This window comes from Entelurus aequoreus, unplaced genomic scaffold (genome assembly GCF_033978785.1).
Source record: "Entelurus aequoreus isolate RoL-2023_Sb unplaced genomic scaffold, RoL_Eaeq_v1.1 HiC_scaffold_153, whole genome shotgun sequence".
NCBI lineage: Eukaryota > Metazoa > Chordata > Actinopteri > Syngnathiformes > Syngnathidae > Entelurus > Entelurus aequoreus.
Window position 1 is genome coordinate 60,356 of NW_026908082.1, and position 22,185 is coordinate 82,540.

The window sequence follows — 22,185 nt, forward strand, 5'->3', positions numbered from 1 at the left end:
TATGTTTGTTTACCAAATGTAAAATTGTCATTTGAGTTGTCTTGTACTGATTCTAACCTGGTTCTTGGGCAGGCTCTGACTTTTTATGGGGGTCTGTTTGTTTACCAAATGTAAAAATAGCCATTTTAGTTGTCTTGTACTGATTTTAAGCTGGTTCTTGGACATGGTCTTACTGTTTGTTTAGCAAATAAGCTGCACACAATCCAGTCCGACCAAGGTCTCTTCCCCAGGCTTTGGCTCTGACTCTTGACAGAGTACTTGTGCGATCCTACATCTGTGACCCGAGTAACAACCCGCTGTGGCTGGTGACCGCCTGTACCACTGGGACTGTGGACATGCTCCTGCACTGGATCACTCCCAAACATTTAGCCCAGCAGGTAGGACCCACTTCTACTTTTTTGTATATATATATATATATATATATATATATATATATATATATATATATATATATATATATATATATATATATATATATATATATATATACTCCCAAACATTTAGCCCAGCCGGTAGGACCCACTTCTACTTTTTGCTACTGTGTGTGTGTGTGTGTGTGTGTGTGTGTGTACATATATATACACATTTATGTATAAATGTTTATATGTATGCATATGTATATATGTAAGTATATGTGTATATATACAGTATGTATATATGTGTGTATATATATATATGTTTGTATATATATATATATATATATATGTGTGTGTATATATGCATATATATATATGTTTGTGTATATATATACATATGTTTGTATATATATGTATGTGTGTGTTTATATGTATATGTATTATGTATGTATATATGACAGTATGTGTATAAATAAATATATGTGAACATTTGTATGTGCATAAATATAAAAATATGTGTGTATATATATATATATATATATATATATATATATATATATATATATATATATATATATATATATATATATATATATATATATATATATATATATATATATATATATATATATATATATATATATATATATATATATATATATATATATATATATATATATATATATATATACAAACATATATATATGCATATACACACACACCAATATATATATATATATATATATATATATATATATATATATATATATATATATATATATACATATATACAAACATATATATATGCATATACACACACACCAATATATATATATATATATATATATATATATATGCAAACATATATATATATATGCATATACACACACACCAATATATATATATATATATATATACACATATATATATATATATATATATATATATATATATATATATATATATATATATACAAACATATATATATGCATATATATATATATATATATATATACTTTAAAATATAGATATGTGCTAGTATACTAATAGTATGAAGCCTAATAGGAAGATACTATTTCTTCTATTGTGTACAATATAAAGTATTTCTTCTATTGTGTACAATATAAAGTCTGATAACATTTGTGTGCCTCCAAGGCTCTCCTTGCTTGGAGTCAGCATGTTGCTCCTCATGATGTCTCCTTCGCCAAAGGACTGCTGCACAGTCTCATGGGAGTTGGCTCTCCAAGGACCGTGGTAGGCTCCAGCATCTCTGGACAGCAACGTAACGTGGCAACACCAACACAAACCATGGAGGAGGAGCTGTGAGTACGCTGGTGGTTGTGGGGGTGCACGGAAACATCACAATTCTTATTCATCCTCACTGGAAATACATCCATGGTGGATTAAACAGTAACAATAATAAATATTCTAATGATGGATTAAACAGTAACAATAATAAATATTCTAATGATGGATTAAACAGTAACAATAATGTTGTAAACAATAATAATCTACAAATACAACTTTGTGACAATGGAATGTTCACCCCAGGAATGTGTTTGAATCCTTAGTTTCCATCTGTAATTGTTGAGTTAGTGTGATGATGTCATTTTGGAAGAAGTTTCCAGAGACAACATTGTCAGCTGTGTGGATGATTGACAGGTTCTTGAGCCTCGGCCAGGTGGTGCTGGAAGTCAGTCAACTACATCCTGGCCCGGAAATGATGATGAACAACATCCTCAGCTTTGCCTTTCACTCCATGAACATAACCACCTGTACCCTTCATGCTGCTGAAGGTATTAACACTTATTTGACACTGAACATAACCACCTGTACCCTTCATGCTGCTGAAGGTATTAACACTTATTTGACACTGAACATAACCACCTGTACCCTTCATGCTGCTGAAGGTATTAACACTTATTTGACACTGAACATAACCACCTGTACCCTTCATGCTGCTGAAGGTATTAACACTTATTTGACACTGAACATAACCACCTGTACCCTTCATGCTGCTGAAGGTATTAACACTTATTTGACACTGAACATAACCACCTGTACCCTTCATGCTGCTGAAGGTATTAACACTTATTTGACACTGAACATAACCACCTGTACCCTTCATGCTACTGAAGGTATTAACACTTATTTGACACTGAACATAACCACCTGTACCCTTCATGCTGCTGAAGGTATTAACACTTATTTGACACTGAACATAACCACCTGTACCCTTCATGCTACTGAAGGTATTAACACTTATTTGACACTGAACATAACCACCTGTACCCTTCATGCCACTGAAGGTATTAACACACTTATTTGACACTGAACATAACCACCTGTACCCTTCATGCTGCTGAAGGTATTAACACTTATTTGACACTGAACATAACCACCTGTACCCTTCATGCTACTGAAGGTATTAACACTTATTTGACACTGAACATAACCACCTGTACCCTTCATGCCACTGAAGGTATTAACACTTATTTGACACTGAACATAACCACCTGTACCCTTCATGCTGTTGAAGGTATTAACACTTATTTGACACTGAACATAACCACCTGTACCCTTCATGCCACTGAAGGTATTAACACTTATTTGACACTGAACATAACCACCTGTACCCTTCATGCCGCTGAAGGTATTAACACTTATTTGACACTGAACATAACCACCTGTACCCTTCATGCCACTGAAGGTATTAACACTTATTTGACACTGAACATAACCACCTGTACCCTTCATGCCGCTGAAGGTATTAACACACTTATTTGACACTGAACATAACCACCTGTACCCTTCATGCTGTTGAAGGTATTAACACTTATTTGACACTGAACATAACCACCTGTACCCTTCATGCCACTGAAGGTATTATCACTTATTTGACACTGAACATAACCACCTGTACCCTTCATGCCACTGAAGGTATTAACACTTATTTGACACTGAACATAACCACCTGTACCCTTCATGCCGCTGAAGGTATTAACACTTATTTGACACTGAACATAACCACCTGTACCCTTCATGCCACTGAAGGTATTAACACTTATTTGACACTGAACATAACCACCTGTACCCTTCATGCCGCTGAAGGTATTAACACTTATTTGACACTGAACATAACCACCTGTACCCTTCATGCCGCTGAAGGTATTAACACACTTATTTGACACTGAACATAACCACCTGTACCCTTCATGCCGCTGAAGGTATTAACACACTTATTTGACACTGAACATAACCACCTGTACCCTTCATGCTGCTGAAGGTATTAACACTTATTTGACACTGAACATAACCACCTGTACCCTTCATGCCACTGAAGGTATTAACACTTATTTGACACTGAACATAACCACCTGTACCCTTCATGCCGCTGAAGGTATTAACACTTATTTGACACTGAACATAACCACCTGTACCCTTCATGCCGCTGAAGGTATTAACACTTATTTGACACTGAACATAACCACCTGTACCCTTCATGCTGCTGAAGGTATTAACACTTATTTGACACTGAACATAACCACCTGTACCCTTCATGCTGCTGAAGGTATTAACACTTATTTGACACTGAACATAACCACCTGTACCCTTCATGCCGCTGAAGGTATTAACACACTTATTTGACACTGAACATAACCACCTGTACCCTTCATGCCGCTGAAGGTATTAACACTTATTTGACACTGAACATAACCACCTGTACCCTTCATGCTGCTGAAGGTATTAACACTTATTTGACACTGAACATAACCACCTGTACCCTTCATGCCGCTGAAGGTATTAACACACTTATTTGACACTGAACATAACCACCTGTACCCTTCATGCCCCTGAAGGTATTAACACTTATTTGACACTGAACATAACCACCTGTACCCTTCATGCCACTGAAGGTATTAACACTTATTTGACACTGAACATAACCACCTGTACCCTTCATGCTGCTGAAGGTATTAACACTTATTTGACACTGAACATAACCACCTGTACCCTTCATGCTGCTGAAGGTATTAACACTTATTTGACACTGAACATAACCACCTGTACCCTTCATGCCACTGAAGGTATTAACACTTATTTGACACTGAACATAACCACCTGTACCCTTCATGCCACTGAAGGTATTAACACACTTATTTGACACTGAACATAACCACCTGTACCCTTCATGCTGCTGAAGGTATTAACACTTATTTGACACTGAACATAACCACCTGTACCCTTCATGCCGCTGAAGGTATTAACACTTATTTGACACTGAACATAACCACCTGTACCCTTCATGCTGCTGAAGGTATTAACACTTATTTGACACTGAACATAACCACCTGTACCCTTCATGCCACTGAAGGTATTAACACTTATTTGACACTGAACATAACCACCTGTACCCTTCATGCCGCTGAAGGTATTAACACTTATTTGACACTGAACATAACCACCTGTACCCTTCATGCCGCTGAAGGTATTAACACTTATTTGACACTGAACATAACCACCTGTACCCTTCATGCTGCTGAAGGTATTAACACTTATTTGACACTGAACATAACCACCTGTACCCTTCATGCTGCTGAAGGTATTAACACTTATTTGACACTGAACATAACCACCTGTACCCTTCATGCCGCTGAAGGTATTAACACACTTATTTGACACTGAACATAACCACCTGTACCCTTCATGCCGCTGAAGGTATTAACACTTATTTGACACTGAACATAACCACCTGTACCCTTCATGCTGCTGAAGGTATTAACACTTATTTGACACTGAACATAACCACCTGTACCCTTCATGCCGCTGAAGGTATTAACACACTTATTTGACACTGAACATAACCACCTGTACCCTTCATGCCCCTGAAGGTATTAACACTTATTTGACACTGAACATAACCACCTGTACCCTTCATGCCACTGAAGGTATTAACACTTATTTGACACTGAACATAACCACCTGTACCCTTCATGCTGCTGAAGGTATTAACACTTATTTGACACTGAACATAACCACCTGTACCCTTCATGCTGCTGAAGGTATTAACACTTATTTGACACTGAACATAACCACCTGTACCCTTCATGCCACTGAAGGTATTAACACACTTATTTGACACTGGGCACTTTTAAGGTGCCATGTGACTGACTATAAACACTATGATAATATACCTGACATGTGACTGACTATAAACACTATGATAATATACCTGACATGTGACTGACTATAAACACTATGATAATATACCTGACATGTGACTGACTATAAACACTATGATAATATACCTGACATGTGACTGACTATAAACACTATGATAATATACCTGACATGTGACTGACTATAAACACTATGATAATATACCTGACATGTGACTGACTATAAACACTATGATAATATACCTGACATGTGACTGACTATAAACACTATGATAATATACCTGACATGTGACCGACTATAAACACTATGATAATATACCTGACATGTGAGTGACTATAAAAAGAAGGAAGGTCATCAGGTTGGTGTTTGGAGTCCAGATAAAGAGCACATATTTGTCCTGGCAGTGGTAAACATAAAGGTAAAGGTAGAGGCGGTCACACCCTCTCTGTGGGGACGTTAGTGTGAGGTCTTACCAGCAGGAAATGGAACACAAAGACAACAATCCTTTGATACAAAAGAGTGTACATGAGTGGGTGTGGCCAAAGGTGGAATTACTGTACATGAGTGGGTGTGGCCAAAGGTGGAATTACTGTACATGAGTGGGTGTGGTCACAGGTGGAATTACTGTACATGAGTGGGTGTGGTCACAGGTGGAATTACTGTACATGAGTGGGTGTGGTCACAGGTGGAATTACTGTACAGGTGAACCTGCTCTTTTGTTCCTATGGGAAGTTAATCTCTCTTTGTGCTGGAAACTTGTACACTTCTTACAAAATGATTGGGTATAAAAGCAGCTTCCAGTCATTCACAAACAAGGACGGGGCGAGGGTCACAGGTCAAGGGTCACAGGTCAAGGGTCACAGGTCAAGGGTCACAGGTCAAGGGTCACCACTTTGTCAACAAATGCCTGAGCTAATTGTTGAAGAACAACATTTGTCAACAAGGAATTGAGGGATTTCACCATCTACGCTCCGTAATATCATCAAAAGGTTGAGAGAATGTGGAGAAATCACTGCACGTAAGCCATGATATTACACACCTTGCATCCCTCAGGCATCAAAAAGCCACATCAGTGTGTAAAGGATATCACCACATGGGCTCAGGAACACTTCAGAAAACCACTGTCGGTAACTACAGTTGGTCGCTACATCTGTAAGTGCAAGTTAAAACTCTCCTATGCAAAGCCACAGCCATTTATCAACAACACCCAGAAACACTTGGCTGGGCCCGAGCTCATCTAAGATGGACTGATGCAAAGTGGAGAAGTGTTCTGTGGTCTGACGAGTCCACATTTCATATTGTTATTATTTCATTTTTTTTGAAGGGGGGTACTAATAATAATAAGTTAATACATTTTGAAGGGGGGGGGGGTACTAATAATAATAACAACAAGTTAATAACATAAAAACAAAAACAACAATGCAGCAGAAACAAATGATGGGGGGGGGGGGCTGGATGACATCACTAGTCAGAACATGTCCTTTAGAATCACTTCTAATATACTTTATTGATACACTAATCACTTTATTGATGTACTTTATTGATACTCTCATCACTTTATTGATATACTTTATTGATACCCTCATCACTTTATTGATACACTTTATTGATACACTAATCACTTTATTGATACACTTTATTGATACTCTCATCACTTTATTGATACACTTTATTGATACACTAATCACTTTATTGATACACTTTATTGATACACTAATCGCTTTATTGATACACCCTCTTGTTTGCAGAAATTCTGCAGGACTTCCTGAAGGACGCCAGACAACTTCAAAGGATTTACCACACCTTGATGAGCAACCAATCAGAGGCCAGAGTTTGGATGGAGCAGGTGATCAGCAGCACCTTGGAGGTGATCATGAAGGTATGTGTGGAAGAACTTCAGGTGTGAATGAATGACCTCCATGAATTGATTAACGTGGACCCCGACTTAAACAAGTTGAACAACTTATTGGGGTGTTACCATTTAGTGGTCAATTGTACGGAATATGTACTGTACTGTGCAATCTACTAATTAAAGTCTCAATCAATCAATCAAAAACAATCAAAGTGACAGTCCATCAAACTACCATTTTCCAAGATGAAAAAATGTCCAGGAATTTCCCAAATACCCAGTTTTCCAAAGCCCTATTTTTGCTTCTTCCTGGAAAGTTTTCACAGTCCACATTTTCTAACCGTTTTTGACCATTCCACCTTCAAACCAGTCCTCTTAGTTGCGACAACACATGCTTCTACTTTTATTGTACAAAGTCACGTTATTTTCCAAAGTTCCAGGGATTCCGTGATACCAATTCTCAATTCAAAGTGTTACTACGTCAGCATGTTTCAACCTATTCCAACACCAACCCATTCATGTCATCTAAGTGCGCTAGTTTCATTTCAAACAATTACCCTTTTTCCTGAAATTTTCAGGCAATTTCAATTCAAATGAGTGGACATATTCATCGTTCTACAATGCGGTACATTCTCAAAAATGTGCGCCATTCTTAAACCGGAATCCGACCTTTCAACCATCCACACGCACTACTCTTCCAATACATCCAACATGTTGTCCCTTTCCCCAAATTCCCAGATTTCCCCAGGATTTTCTCCCCATTGACAATATACAATCTACTGCATTTCCCAAATTTCCCAACCATTCCAACCTCCACACTCTCCACTCCTGGACATTCAAGTATTTCACTTCCACTCTCACGTATCGCCCACATTCACACCCACTTCCTACTGGGATAGCAAATTGTACTTTTTGCTTACTTACTTTATCATACATTTTGTATGTAATACAAGAAAAAAAGGAAATGAATTTAAGAGAAGTGCAGATAGCAGCGTTGTTACAAGTGAAAGTAACCAGTTATGAAGAGTAATTAGCAAGTATGTTAATAAGAGTTTTGATCAAATAAAACAAGCGGAAATGAAGCAATGCGTTAGCGCCAGCAGCTAACTTAGGAGCCTTGGTAACTCATATTGAAATGTTTCTATTTTCAAATAATATATCTTGTTGTGACTGAGAGATTTGACCTTTGACTTGACTTAAAACTCAGTGGCCTAGTGGTTAGAGTGTCCGCCCTGAGATGGGTAGGTTGTGAGTTCAAACCCCGGCCGAGTCATACCAAAGACTATAAAAATGGTAGCCATTACCTCCCTGCTTGGCACTCAGCATCAAGGGTTGGAATTGGGGGTTAAATCACCAAAATGATTCCCGGGCGCGGCCACTGCTGCTGCTCACTGCTCCCCTCACCTCCCAGGGGGTGATCAAGGGTGATGGGTCAAATGCAGAGAATAATTTCGCCACACCTAGTGTGTGTGTGACAATCATTGCTACTTTAACTTTAACTTTTTTTTTAATCAAGTTTCTGATGTTCTTGATTCCACAGAGCCTGGCACCAGAGCCTCTGACATGCGAGGAGGCCCTGGGCCCCTTCCAGTGGCTCTTGTCCACTGAGACCATAAAGCTGGAGGTGTGGAAATCAATGATCTGCCAGAACATGTCAGCTCTCGAGAATCTGCTGCTCACGGAGTGGAGGCCTTTGATTGAAAAAGTAATACTCTACAAGAATATGTTGCTTATTTGGTTAGTGTTGTTTCTCCAACATTTTCATGCTGATGCTCAAAGGCTCAAGAGTTCTACACTGCCTTGACGGGGGGAGAAGAAGACGCCAACGTCACTCTTCCTATGATTCTCTCCGAGTGGCATAAGTTGTATAACAGCACCTTGGAGTTGGGGGCGTTCTTGGAGAGGTTGTCCACCGACTTGGACCAAGCTAATTGGTTGGACTGGATGCCGGCTAACAGTTCCAGTGATCTTGTTGGGACTCTCCAGCAAAGGTTTGAGAACATTCATATACAGATGAAAAGTAAGTAAATACACAAAAAGTCAATTGCCTTTCTTCTTTTGTTTTAGTATTTTAGTTTTCATGGCGAATTTGGGAGCAACGGTTGAGGCGAGTCCAACGTGGCCTGAGATGAAAAGCTATTTCCACATGGTCTACTGGGTTTTCAACTACAGACCTGGTGTCAGCGCTGTGCCAGCAAACTGTAAGTCTTGTCTATCAGCTCAATTAAGGAGGACGCCATTACATATCGCATGCAATTTTGTATTCCTTCAACTCCTACAAATCTCAGATTGTGTTGATCTACAACAGATTTTGGACCTTCTTGTGTTATCTCCGGCCTAGAGAAACCTTTTCCACCAACAAAAAACCTTTAAAAATTGACCAGTGTAGAAGTAAATTAGTTCCTTTCATCAGAATCAGCTTTATTGGCCAACTACGTTTAAAAACACACAAGGAATTTGACTTGGTCAACTCTTTGTTCAATGTAAAAAATAAGGAAAAAGGCAGCAACTAGGAGAGGGTGCTTTACTGTCTTGGTGAGAGAACCGTTCAAGAACACCAAGGGCTAGGCGTGTAACGGTGTTGTACATACAGCGGTATTGCGCTTTCAAAATCATCACAGTAATGCCGTCACGTCTGACGGTATGAAACAAAAAATTAGTGAGTGTTGTTTTTTTCTGGCGCTTTTGCATAGGCATCTACATCTCCCATAAGTCCCTGCGCGGCGTGGGAGCAGAGAGCCGGAGCGGAAGGTGGGGACGTTCTCTCTCAGACGTCCTCAGACCAGCTTCCATCGGAGTCTCCAATCATTCCGGTTCTCCATACACCCGGCCAGCTCCGGAGAGTTTTCAGCTCCGGCATCTTTCTTCAGGATGTCCACGTACGTTAGCGCGAGACGTCCTCGCGATCGATGCCCGTGCGTTGGTTCCCATAGGACCAGCCTGCTGGCTGGGAGATCCCGATGTCTGTGGCAGTGGCCGGCCAGCCTCATCCTCCTAGCTGTTACCTTCTTGCTGAGCCTCGGCATTGACGTGGAACGCAGTTAAGAGGCGAAAGAAGGAAGCATGCAGGAGAAGTTTGATCAGAGTAGATAAGAGGAATTGCTTTTATGGACATTTCCTGAATATTTCATCAAAATCCATCCTTAACTTTATGAATAATGTTGCTAACAAACAAACCCTGGGAAAAAACATAACTTCTTGGGTGGTGGTCTGCGTACTAAAGCGTTTCCATGGGGACACAGAGAGGGTCATGGTGCACCGCAGAGGTCGGGGAAATATGAGAAGCTACTCAATAAACCATCACCCGGAAAATATATTTGAAGCCAGCAAAGCTAAACATCCATTTTAGAGATATTTATATGATCTGTCGGATATTTGCTTGAAACGGTGGGTATATTATTTGCACTTGAAAATACATCTGTAGTAATAAACACGATTAGAACATTTGTTTGTCTTCAATTACAGCCAGTGTGTTTAACCTAAACATTCCTGCCACTTTTATTTTGCACATTTTTACCAAGCCTTTGTTTTTATGAGACAATTCCACAATGACATCGTACCTTGAGAGTTTGAGCTTGTTTCATCTCTACAAAGGACATCAAGTTTACGGTTTAAAAGACATTAAAAGAGCACAGAGCTGATGCAACCAAAGCAGCGCCATTTCTACGTACAGTTACAAAAATAAAACACAACAAAAAAGAGCAGTAAATAAAAACATATTGCACACATACGGTCGCACCATACATAGACAAACCACAAAACCAAACAAAAACACCATTTTTATTGAAGAAAAACACTGCGGTGGCCTCTGCGGTGCTTCATGCCACCGATTGCTGGACTGCTAGGAACAGACCCAATAAAGCAACCAATATGGCCGACTCCGTCCTAGGCCGTGGATCAAAGAGAATCCGTCTGGGGAGACCGAATCATCCTGCCAGGATGCTAGCTCCGCAGCCCGATCTCTTCCTCCGCATCGCCTCCCGTCTCTCCACGTGCGTTCCGTTATCGCAGCGGGTCTCCGGTGCAAACATGACCAAGGCTTCCCCTGAGGCAGAAGTTATGAAAGTGCCACCCCTTGGTGCGCAGTCTAGAAAGGGTCCGATCCAGTAAGAAAAAACACATCCCCGGCTATCGTACGTTCTTTTTAGCTACAGATATTACGTTCTGAATACTGGACCTGCTTTGTACAAACGTATAATACACATCTAGTATAATGGTTTGACCTCGGAGACAATTGGGAGACCTCTCAAGTGGCGCATAATGAATATAATAGAGGTCTGAGGTCAGGTGTTTATAAGTAGAATTTGAGTCACTTAGCCTGAGGTTAGAAGGTGATCACTGACTTGTGATGTAAAGTCGATATCACTTACCATGAGGCGGTGGCTTCATGACAGTACAACGCTGATGATAATGTTCTGCTCAAACAAGGTCCATTATAAAGTAAGAACAAATCAATTAAGCTATATTTCGGATATGTAACTTTCCTTTTAGGTTCCCTTGACATCAAGACTCTAAACATTGACTGTGACACCGGCCTGGACTGGAACACGTTTGTTCAGGCGCTGGCTGAAGCCCTGATGTCGCCAACTCAAGATGTTCTACTGAAGTGAGTGACAAGATTCTCTAGTCCTACATCACGAACTACAAGGCACTTGGTGGGGTTTACTCTCACCAAGACTCTTAAAATGCAATTCTCTACCATTATTTTGAATAGTGTGGCTACTGAAGGGGTAGGATTAAATATTAACTTTGCTTCTTCCTACTATTTTCCAAACATGTTGAGATTTGTAAACATAACAATGTTACCAAACTTGTTTAGCAAATGAATACCGTACCATTCCAAAGTTCTAACTGTCTCTGCTCTTTCTCTTTAGCTGTCTCAAAGGCACGGTCAGTCTATTACAGACTGTGTTTGGGGACCTGACCAACAATCTGACAGCGTCCTATTTAACAGAAGAAATTCAAGGTGGAGATGCGCTCTCTATGTACCTGATAAACTTGATGAACAACCTGCAAAACTTTGTCTGGAACATCTCCACACTCTCTGACTCACACATCTCAAACCCCGACGTCATGATTCCACTCATTAGCGAGCTGTTTGAGTCTACAGGTCTGAGTCCTTTGCTGCCTTTGCTCATCAGCGACAGCCCAGTCAATGTCTCCAACATTATTGATGCTGCCGTGAAGCTTGGTAGAAGCAACCAGAACATTTTCACCTTTAATGAGACCGACCCAACAATGCCTAATCTGGAGAAGTTGATCGTGCAGTTCCTGTCTTTGGAGGGTAACCTCACCATGTCTCTCTCCCACGTCTTGGGGAACACCCTACTTACCTATTCCAACTACTTTGACCCAGATGAAGTGGCACGTGTCAGGGAGGCTTTAAAGCCTTTTACTAACCAAACCTCATCAGGAATTGTGGAGGCCATCCTTACAGCCATAGAGCTGCTAAAGAAAGTGGTTGATTCACCAAATGACGATCCAACTAAAGTCATTCTCGCATACATCCAGCAACTTCAAGAATCCACAGTGTCCCTGTTAAAGTGGCAAAGAATCCAACACAATGTATTGCCTAATGGACTATTAAGTACAGCTGAAGTTACTGACCTCTCCCAAGTGTTCAATGACTTTCTTAACCTCCTCACCCCTGAGAGTCTTGCAAACCTGACTGAGATTGGCCCAGATGCTGCTCAGGACCTGGTGGTACAACAATTTCTTGCAGTCCTACCACTGGACTTCCAGGAAGCAGCTGCTTTCATGTTCCAAGACTTTAAAGCTCTGCAGTATCACTTGTCCTTGTGTGCAGCAGGACAAAACTGTTCGGCCGGTATCTCTGAAATCTTTGCATTCCTGAGTCAACTATCTGGCTTGATGCTCTCAGCCGATGGCAACGTCACAGTCAACATTGCTTTAAACAACACGTTTCTGGAGGGTGAGTCATATGAAAATATCGCATCTGCTTTCTTCCCACTCCTCTTGTCGCCGCATGACTCTGCCTATGTTGGTGTGTTCAACCAAACCCTTCATTTCATGAGACTGGTGATAGAAACACCAAATATTACAGTGTCTCATATCCAAAATGCACTGAGACAGTCAAACGTAACCCTTGACGAGCTAAACTACATCGCTCACCTCGCAGGATCTGCCAACATAAATGACCTGTTGATAAATGTAATGGCCATCGCCGATGTTCCCGAGTGTTTTGAAATACAGCATAACCACACCTTGGTGACAGCAGAGTGTGTTATGGGATTGATCGACAAAGTCAGCATCTTCCTCAAAAGCATTCCTGCTCTGCAAAATCATACAGACATCGTCTCTCTCGTCCCATTGATTGTCAATAAAACAATAACTGATGCCAGTCAGGTAAATTCTAGCTCAAACACACACCTGGCTGTCATACAGGTCCTTGACAACAGCCTCAACACTATCCAGACCAACCTGGAGTTGAATAATCTGAACACCTCAGAGATCAAGAATGAAATCGCAGTGTTGCAAGGCTTGTTAAAGGTAGCGGCCAACCCTGAACCCTTGAACCACATCCTCAACGCCACGTTGCTACCGTACTCTGAGGAAGTTACCAGAACATATTTGCAAGTCATGCAATGGTATCTGCAACGTCTGGAAAACGTGACCAGTGCCAGCGCCGTGTCCGGTCTCCTCTATCCTCTTTTCCGCCTCACACAGCTACAAGTCACACTCCAGATAGCGCAGACAAATTTGACTCTGTTTATCAACAACCAGATTAACCACTTCCAGACACCAACGGATGGGTCAGGAGTGAGTAAAATTGGCCAAGCAACCATTGAAATTCTTCAGCAAATTGTAAAGTTCACAATAGTCAACATCAAAGTTCAGAATGAAAATGGTCAAGTCTTAGGTTCTATGCCGCTGTTAAACACAACTGCGCTACATGACGTTGAGCAGCAAATAGAATTCTACCTTGATCTGATTCACGCTTGGATGGAACAACCCAATGTCACTGCCGTCTTCACCAGTATGCTCCAGTGGGGAAACGGCTCCCTGAATGCTTCCACACCAGTAAGAGACGTTCATGTCCTGTTACAGACGTTGGCTCACTATCTAAACGACGACCAACTGGCTTACCTGTCCGTCATCAGCAATATCACCCAGTTTCTGCAAAAATCTATCATGGCTTTAGAGCAACCGGAAGACCCGCAGTTTGACCACCTACATGCGGCCATCATGGAAGCAGTTCCAACCCTAATGGACATTCTCACCCAAGTTACGGGCCCTCTGCCGCATTCTGTGGCACAAAACATCGAAGGGATCGTGAACGACACGTTACTCCTTGTCAGCCAACCGGACCTGAGTTTTGCCACATCGCTCAACCTCACCCTGCTTATCATCAAAAGAGTGGAAAAGGTTGTTCAACATCTGGTGCCGGAGGAGTTTGCAGTCTACCTGTTGTCCGGCCTCAAAGTTGCCGCCACATATTTGGAGACAATCTCCACGACCAGTGGACCCCGACAACTGGAATCACATGTAAGTACAGACTTTTGCCCAGTGCTTTAGTTTCTAGAACAGGTTTTAGTACTGTGCAATCTGGGTCAAATTCTGTGACACAACATATACCTTGAAAAACTTGTGTTGCGAAAGAGCGTCGCCTGTTGAAATGAAGGCAATGAAATCTGGGCTTGGCCAACACAATGTGTCATGTATCCTTGTGACATGCCTTTTGAAAAGAAACACAAACTTTTAGATAAGAACTGTTGTGTGAAACAGAAGACAAAAGAATGTACTACCAAGAACCACAGCAGTTGAATGAAGCAATGTAACAATAATTATTACATTCCTTCTTCGTCAAATACACCATCAACAGTGTGTTCATATTTTCATGGACAAATGTCCACAGATTTAGTGGCGTTATCGAATTATTCTGCTTCAGTATGGTGTAGTCAAGTCAACTTGATTTACATAGCACGTTTTCAACAACTTTTAAATTGAACCAAAGTGCTTTACAGGTTAAAAAAAAGAAGCATAGAGCAAAAAAACTAAGCAAAACAAAAAACAAACAAAGAACATAAACAATGAATGTGCTAAACAAGAAAGTGCAAATGCAATACGGTAAAAGGGGTCGGATAAAGAGTAAAAAATATTTTCAGAATAAAAATAATAATAATAAAAGTGGGACAAATTGAAAAATACAACTAAAGCGAAGGGGTTGGAGGGGGGGGGGACTAGAAATGGTGGCCTAGTGGGCGGACTCAGCTCTAAGGAGGGTTTTGAAGACCCCCAGGCTCTGGGCTGACCTAATGTGGAGGGGAAGGCTGTTCCAGAGCTTAGGGGCGGCAACGGAAAAGGCTCTGTCCCCTCTGGTCTTTAGCCTGGATCTGTCCCCTCTGGTCTTTAGCCTGGATCTGTCCCCTCTGGTCTTTAGCCTGGATCTGTCCCCTCTGGTCCTTAGCCTGGATCTGTCCCCTCTGGTCCTTAGCCTGGATCTGTCCCCTCTCGTCTTTAGCCTGGATCTGTCCCCTCTGGTCTTTAGCCTGGATCTGTCCCCTCTGGTCTTTAGTCTGGATCTGTCCCCTCTCGTCTTTAGCCTGGATCTGTCCCCTCTCGTCTTTAGCCTGGATCTGTCCCCTCTCGTCTTTAGCCTGGATCTGTCCCCTCTGGTCTTTAGCCTGGATCTGTCCCCTCTGGTCTTTAGCCTGGATCTGTCCCCTCTGGTCTTTAGCCTGGATCTGTCCCCTCTCGTCTTTAGCCTGGATCTGTCCCCTCTGGTCCTTAGCCTGGATCTGGGGACCGCCAAAAGCATTTGGTCAGCTGACCTTAAGGCTCTAGATGAGGTATGGTGATGCAGCAGCTCGGTCAGGTATTGTGGGGCCAGATCATTTAGGGATTTAAAAACAAAAGTAATTTCAAATCAATGCGGTGACGGACAGGGAGCCAGTGGAGTGAGGCCAGGACTGGGGTGATGTGCTCGCCTTTTTTGGTACTGGTGAGGAGACGGGCAGCCGCGTTTTGCACAAGCTGCAAACGGCGGAGTGATGCCTGATCAATGCCAGCGTACAGTGAGTTGTTGTTGTCTAGCCGGTGTGTGATGAAGGCGTGGATAGCAGTCTCCAGGTCGCTCTGAGAGAGATAGACCTTGGTCTTTGCTAGGGTTCTGAGATGGTAAAAGCTGGTACTAACCACTGAGCTGACCTGTTTGGTGAATTTGAAGGCACTATCAAAGATCACACCGAGATTTCTCACGGAGGACCGGATGTTTACACCCAGAGGAACTAGAGGACTGAGACTGGAGATGTATCGCCGAAGATGATGATCTCTGTCTTGCTCTCATTACGGATGAGGAAGTTAGCACTCATCCATGCTTTAATGTCAGTCAGACAGTCAAGCAGTAGACTAGCTTTGCCAAGTCTCGGTCATGATTTATGATTTATTTCTTTAATCCTGCTTCTTCTTCACACGTACTTGCTCTGTTCTCATCGTTGGAAAAACAAAGTTATGTGGATCTCTAGTTATAAGCTAATGCTAGTGTCATGTCTGCTAGACTACGAAATAACATGTTTTCCCATATGGTGTAAGCTCCTTTTAGAGCAAGCAATAAACCGTGGTCCATCACTGTGGGCAGGTACTAAAGTATGGACATAAAGTGTGACATGCCCATGGATGATAGCAGACAAGAGAGGACCCTTCAATATGTCAGTAGTAGACAGGGAGTCGGTACCATGAGTACCAGACACCATGGTACTTTCAATGGTTAGTTATGACCTAAGCCAGACACTTAGGGAAGACACAGGAACATGCCCTTACATGGTCATGATGGAGTCAACTTCCCGATTATGAAGTGAATGAAATAAGGTGACATATGTTCGGTCTATAAGAGCTGGTGCCTGGAGAGGAGAGAGAGAGAGAACTTAGAGCAGACTCTCCCCACAGGTGGACTGCAGAACCTCCTTTGATGTTCGCTTGTCAATAAAGTAAGCTTTGGTTCACCGATCATCACCTGGGTCTTCCTTGATCCATTGCCATTCCCACACCCGGGAAAAGGTGGCAAGACTCTGGAGGTTTTGGTCCAACCGTACAGGGTTCAGAAGTGCGGCATTCCCTACACCAACTAGCGGTGCCAACTGGTTTCGTAACCTGAAATGTTGCCCGCAACTAAGAGCATACCAATTAGCAGAGAGAAGAGCATACCAATTAGCAGAGAGACGAGCATACCAATTAGCAGAGAGACGAGCATACCAATTAGCAGAGAGACGACTCGTATCCCAAAAAGTCGTAAGCCTGGGCACTCGTAAAAGGAAACGTTTGAACAAGAACATTGAATTACTTTGGTATGTCTTCAAAAGCAATTTGCAAGCCTCTTTTCTAGCCAAAGACAAAAGATGTAGTCCTCGCAAAAGTACCTCTGTTGTGTTGACAACATCCAATAGTACCTCTGTTGTGTTGACAACATCCAATAGTACCTCTGTTGTGTTGACAACATACAATAGTACCTCTGCTGTGTTGACAACATACAATAGTACCTCTGCTGTGTTGACAACATACAATAGTACCTCTGCTGTGTTGACAACATACAATAGTACCTCTGCTGTGTTGACAACATACAATAGTACCTCTGCTGTGTTGACAACATACAATAGTACCTCTGTTGTGTTGACAACATACAATAGTACCTCTGCTGTGTTGACAACATACAATAGTACCTCTGTTGTGTTGACAACATACAATAGTACCTCTGCTGTGTTGACAACATACAATAGTACCTCTGCTGTGTTGACAACATACAATAGTACCTCTGTTGTGTTGACAACATACAATAGTACCTCTGCTGTGTTGACAACATACAATAGTACCTCTGTTGTGTTGACAACATACAATAGGACCTCTGCTGTGTTGACAACATACAATAGTACACCTGTTGTGTTGACAACATACAATAGTACCTCTGCTGTGTTGACAACATCCAATAGTACCTCTGCTGTGTTGACAACATACAATAGTACCTCTGCTGTGTTGACAACATACAATAGTACCTCTGCTGTGTTGACAACATACAATAGTACCTCTGCTGTGTTGACAACATACAATAGTACCTCTGCTGTGTTGACAACATACAATAGTCCCTCTCTGTGTTGACAACATACAATAGTACCTCTGCTGTGTTGACAACATTCAATGTGAATACTGTGCTTTGGTTTTTCAGCCTCTTGAACCAAATGAAGAGCATCCAGAACCTTCTACCACCAAACAGCACCGCTCAGTACTACCTTTCTGTCTTCATCAACACCACCCACATGATCCTGGGATCGGGTTTAGGCAAGTTTTTATGTCTTTGGAAAAACTTCACACTACATTGATGTTTAATCTTCTTCTTGTTCCCTTAAATGCAGGCAACAGTAGCTTTTCAAATGACACACCTGAACTCCTAGCAGGAATTGTAGAGCAGGTAAGACTTGAACATTCCCTGATTTGATGATGTTGTGCAACGCGTGCAAACAAAAGTGACATTACAATGATGCTATTTGTGTTTGGCTGGTCACGGTGGATTTCACTTTCATGAGCCACACCTGACTCTAAAGTCACTTATCATCAGACAAACAATCGTATCTCTCTGCTCAAAGAGAAACAATCCGAAAGGTCAATAAGTAAGCTCTGCACTTCACACGACATCAACATGTGACACCTTTACTTGCCCTTTCTGGACAGCTTTGGCAGATTATTGTGAGCGGTCTCGGCTCAGAGACTCCACCTTTGGGGGGTTTTACTCACCTTGCTCCGGTACTTGAACAAATTGTCACAGGGAACGCGAACAACGAGACCTGGCATGGGTAAGTTCCTTTCTGGGAAGGATGACCATTATATTAGAGGATATTTTACCCATAATCCCTCTGGTTTTGTTCCAGGCTTGAAAAGCTGTTGGAGGCCGTACTGTCTACCGTCGGTGAACCAGAGACATGGGACAGTGTCACGGCTCTTGAAACAGCGGTAGCCTTCATGGTGAACGCCACAGAAGCCCAGAACAGTGAGTAGACCACTGGCCATTAAGGGTAATTAGGGTAAGAACACACCCTTAAGTAATACTTGTGCTGTAACACTCTGGTTTTAGAAATATTCCCAATGTTTACTTATATAGCCACAAATCACGAGTGTCTCAAAGGGCTGCACAAGCCACAACAACATCCTGGGCTCAGATCCCACATCAGGGCAAGAAAAAACTCAACCCAATGGGATGACAATGAGAAACCTTGGTGGGGACCCCCCCCCCCCCCCCCCCCTTGTGAGAGTCCAGTCCATAGTGGATCTAACATAATATTGTGAGAGTCCAGTCCATAGTGGATCTAACATAATATTGTGAGAGTCCAGTCCATAGTGGAAATAGTGTGAGAGTCCAGTCCATAGTGGATCTAACATAATAGTGAGAGTCCAGTCCATAGTGGATCTAACATAATATTGTGAGAGTCCAGTCCATAGTGGATCTAGCATAATATTGTGAGAGTCCAGTCCATAGTGGATCTAACATAATATTGTGAGAGTCCTGTCCATAGTGGATCTAACATAATATTGTGAGAGTCCAGTCCATAGTGGAAATAGTGTGAGAGTCCAGTCCATAGTGGATCTAACATAATAGTGAGAGTCCAGTCCATAGTGGATCTAACATAATATTGTGAGAGTCCAGTCCATAGTGGATCTAGCATAATATTGTGAGAGTCCAGTCCATAGTGGATCTAACATAATATTGTGAGAGTCCAGTCCATAGTGGATCTAACATAATAGTGAGAGTCCAGTCCATAGTGGATCTAACATAATATTGTGAGAGTCCAGTCCATAGTGGATCTAGCATAATATTGTGAGAGTCCAGTCCATAGTGGATCTAACATAATATTGTGAGAGTCCTGTCCATAGTGGATCTAACATAATATTGTGAGAGTCCAGTCCATAGTGGAAATAGTGTGAGAGTCCAGTCCATAGTGGATCTAACATAATAGTGAGAGTCCAGTCCATAGTGGATCTAACATAATATTGTGAGAGTCCAGTCCATAGTGGATCTAGCATAATATTGTGAGAGTCCAGTCCATAGTGGATCTAACATAATATTGTGAGAGTCCAGTCCATAGTGGATCTAACATAATAGTGAGAGTCCAGTCCATAGTGGATCTAACATAATATTGTGAGAGTCCAGTCCATAGTGGAAATAGTGTGAGAGTCCAGTCCATAGTGGATCTAACATAATAGTGAGAGTCCAGTCCATAGTGGATCTAACATAATATTGTGAGAGTCCAGTCCATAGTGGATCTAACATAATAGTGAGAGTCCAGTCCATAGTGGATCTAACATAATATTGTGAGAGTCCAGTCCATAGTGGATCTAGCCTAATATTGTGAGAGTCCAGTCCATAGTGGATCTAACATAATATTGTGAGAGTCCTGTCCATAGTGGAAATAGTGTGAGAGTCCAGTCCATAGTGGATCTAACATAATAGTGAGAGTCCAGTCCATAGTGGATCTAACATAATATTGTGAGAGTCCAGTCCATAGTGGATCTAGCATAATATTGTGAGAGTCCAGTCCATAGTGGATCTAACATAATATTGTGAGAGTCCAGTCCATAGTGGATCTAACATAATAGTGAGAGTCCAGTCCATAGTGGATCTAACATAATATTGTGAGAGTCCAGTCCATAGTGGAAATAGTGTGAGAGTCCAGTCCATAGTGGATCTAACTTAATATTGTGAGAGTCCAGTCCATAGTGGATCTAACATAATAGTGAGAGTCCAGTCCGTAGTGGATCTAACATAATAGTGAGAGTCCAGTCCATAGTGGATCTAACATAATTTTGTGAGAGTCCAGTCCATAGTGGATCTAACATAATATTGTGAGAGTCCAGTCCATAGTGGATCTAACATAATATTGTGAGAGTCCAGTCCATAGTGGATCTAACATAATAGTGAGAGTCCAGTCCATAGTGGATCTAACATAATATTGTGAGAGTCCAGTCCATAGTGGAAATAGTGTGAGAGTCCAGTCCATAGTGGATCTAACTTAATATTGTGAGAGTCCAGTCCATAGTGGATCTAACATAATAGTGAGAGTCCAGTCCATAGTGGATCTAACATAATTTTCTGAGAGTCCAGTCCATAGTGGATCTAACATAATATTGTGAGAGTCCAGTCCATAGTGGATCTAACATAATATTGTGAGAGTCCAGTCCATAGTGGAAATAGTGTGAGAGTCCAGTCCATAGTGGATCTAACATAATATTGTGAGAGTCCAGTCCATAGTGGATCTAACATAATAGTGAGAGTCCAGTCCGTAGTGGATCTAACATAATAGTGAGAGTCCAGTCCGTAGTGGATCTAACATAATAGTGAGAGTCCAGTCCATAGTGGATCTAACATAATAGTGAGAGTCCAGTCCATAGTGGATCTAACATAATAGTGAGTGTCCAGTCCATAGTGGATCTAACATAATAGTGAGAGTCCAGTCCATAGTGGATCTAACATAATAGTGTGAGAGTCCAGTCCATAGTGGATCTAACATAATAGTGTGAAAGTCCGGTCCATAGTGGATCTAACATAATAGTGAGAGTCCAGTCCATAGTGGATCTAACATAATAGTGAGAGTCCAGTCCATAGTGGATCTAACATAATAGTGAGAGTCCAGTCCATAGTGGATCTAACATAATAGTGTGAGAGTCCAGTCCATAGTGGATCTAACATAATAGTGAGAGTCCAGTCCATAGTGGATCTAACATAATAGTGAGAGTCCAGTCCGTAGTGGATCTAACATAATAGTGAGAGTCCAGTCCATAGTGGATCTAACATAATAG

General features: G+C 41.4%; 1 protein-coding gene across 1 annotated transcript in view; it reads left to right on the forward strand.

The window, feature by feature from the left end:
* The window catches only part of LOC133645475 (uncharacterized), a gene marked incomplete at its 3' end in the record, with an annotated part of 51,086 nt that extends 31,705 nt beyond the window's left edge, over nt 1–19,381 (forward strand). The window contains exons 11-23 of the mRNA XM_062040315.1: nt 231–377; nt 1,512–1,678; nt 2,019–2,152; nt 7,286–7,416; nt 8,927–9,091; nt 9,166–9,377; nt 9,454–9,587; nt 11,878–11,992; nt 12,261–14,892; nt 18,582–18,675; nt 18,750–18,805; nt 19,066–19,187; nt 19,263–19,381. Coding sequence (XP_061896299.1) covers nt 231–377; nt 1,512–1,678; nt 2,019–2,152; nt 7,286–7,416; nt 8,927–9,091; nt 9,166–9,377; nt 9,454–9,587; nt 11,878–11,992; nt 12,261–14,892; nt 18,582–18,675; nt 18,750–18,805; nt 19,066–19,187; nt 19,263–19,381 — 4,228 coding nt within the window. The remainder of the gene's footprint in view (nt 1–230; nt 378–1,511; nt 1,679–2,018; nt 2,153–7,285; nt 7,417–8,926; nt 9,092–9,165; nt 9,378–9,453; nt 9,588–11,877; nt 11,993–12,260; nt 14,893–18,581; nt 18,676–18,749; nt 18,806–19,065; nt 19,188–19,262) is intronic.
* Nucleotides 19,382–22,185: the final 2,804 nt, after the last annotated feature.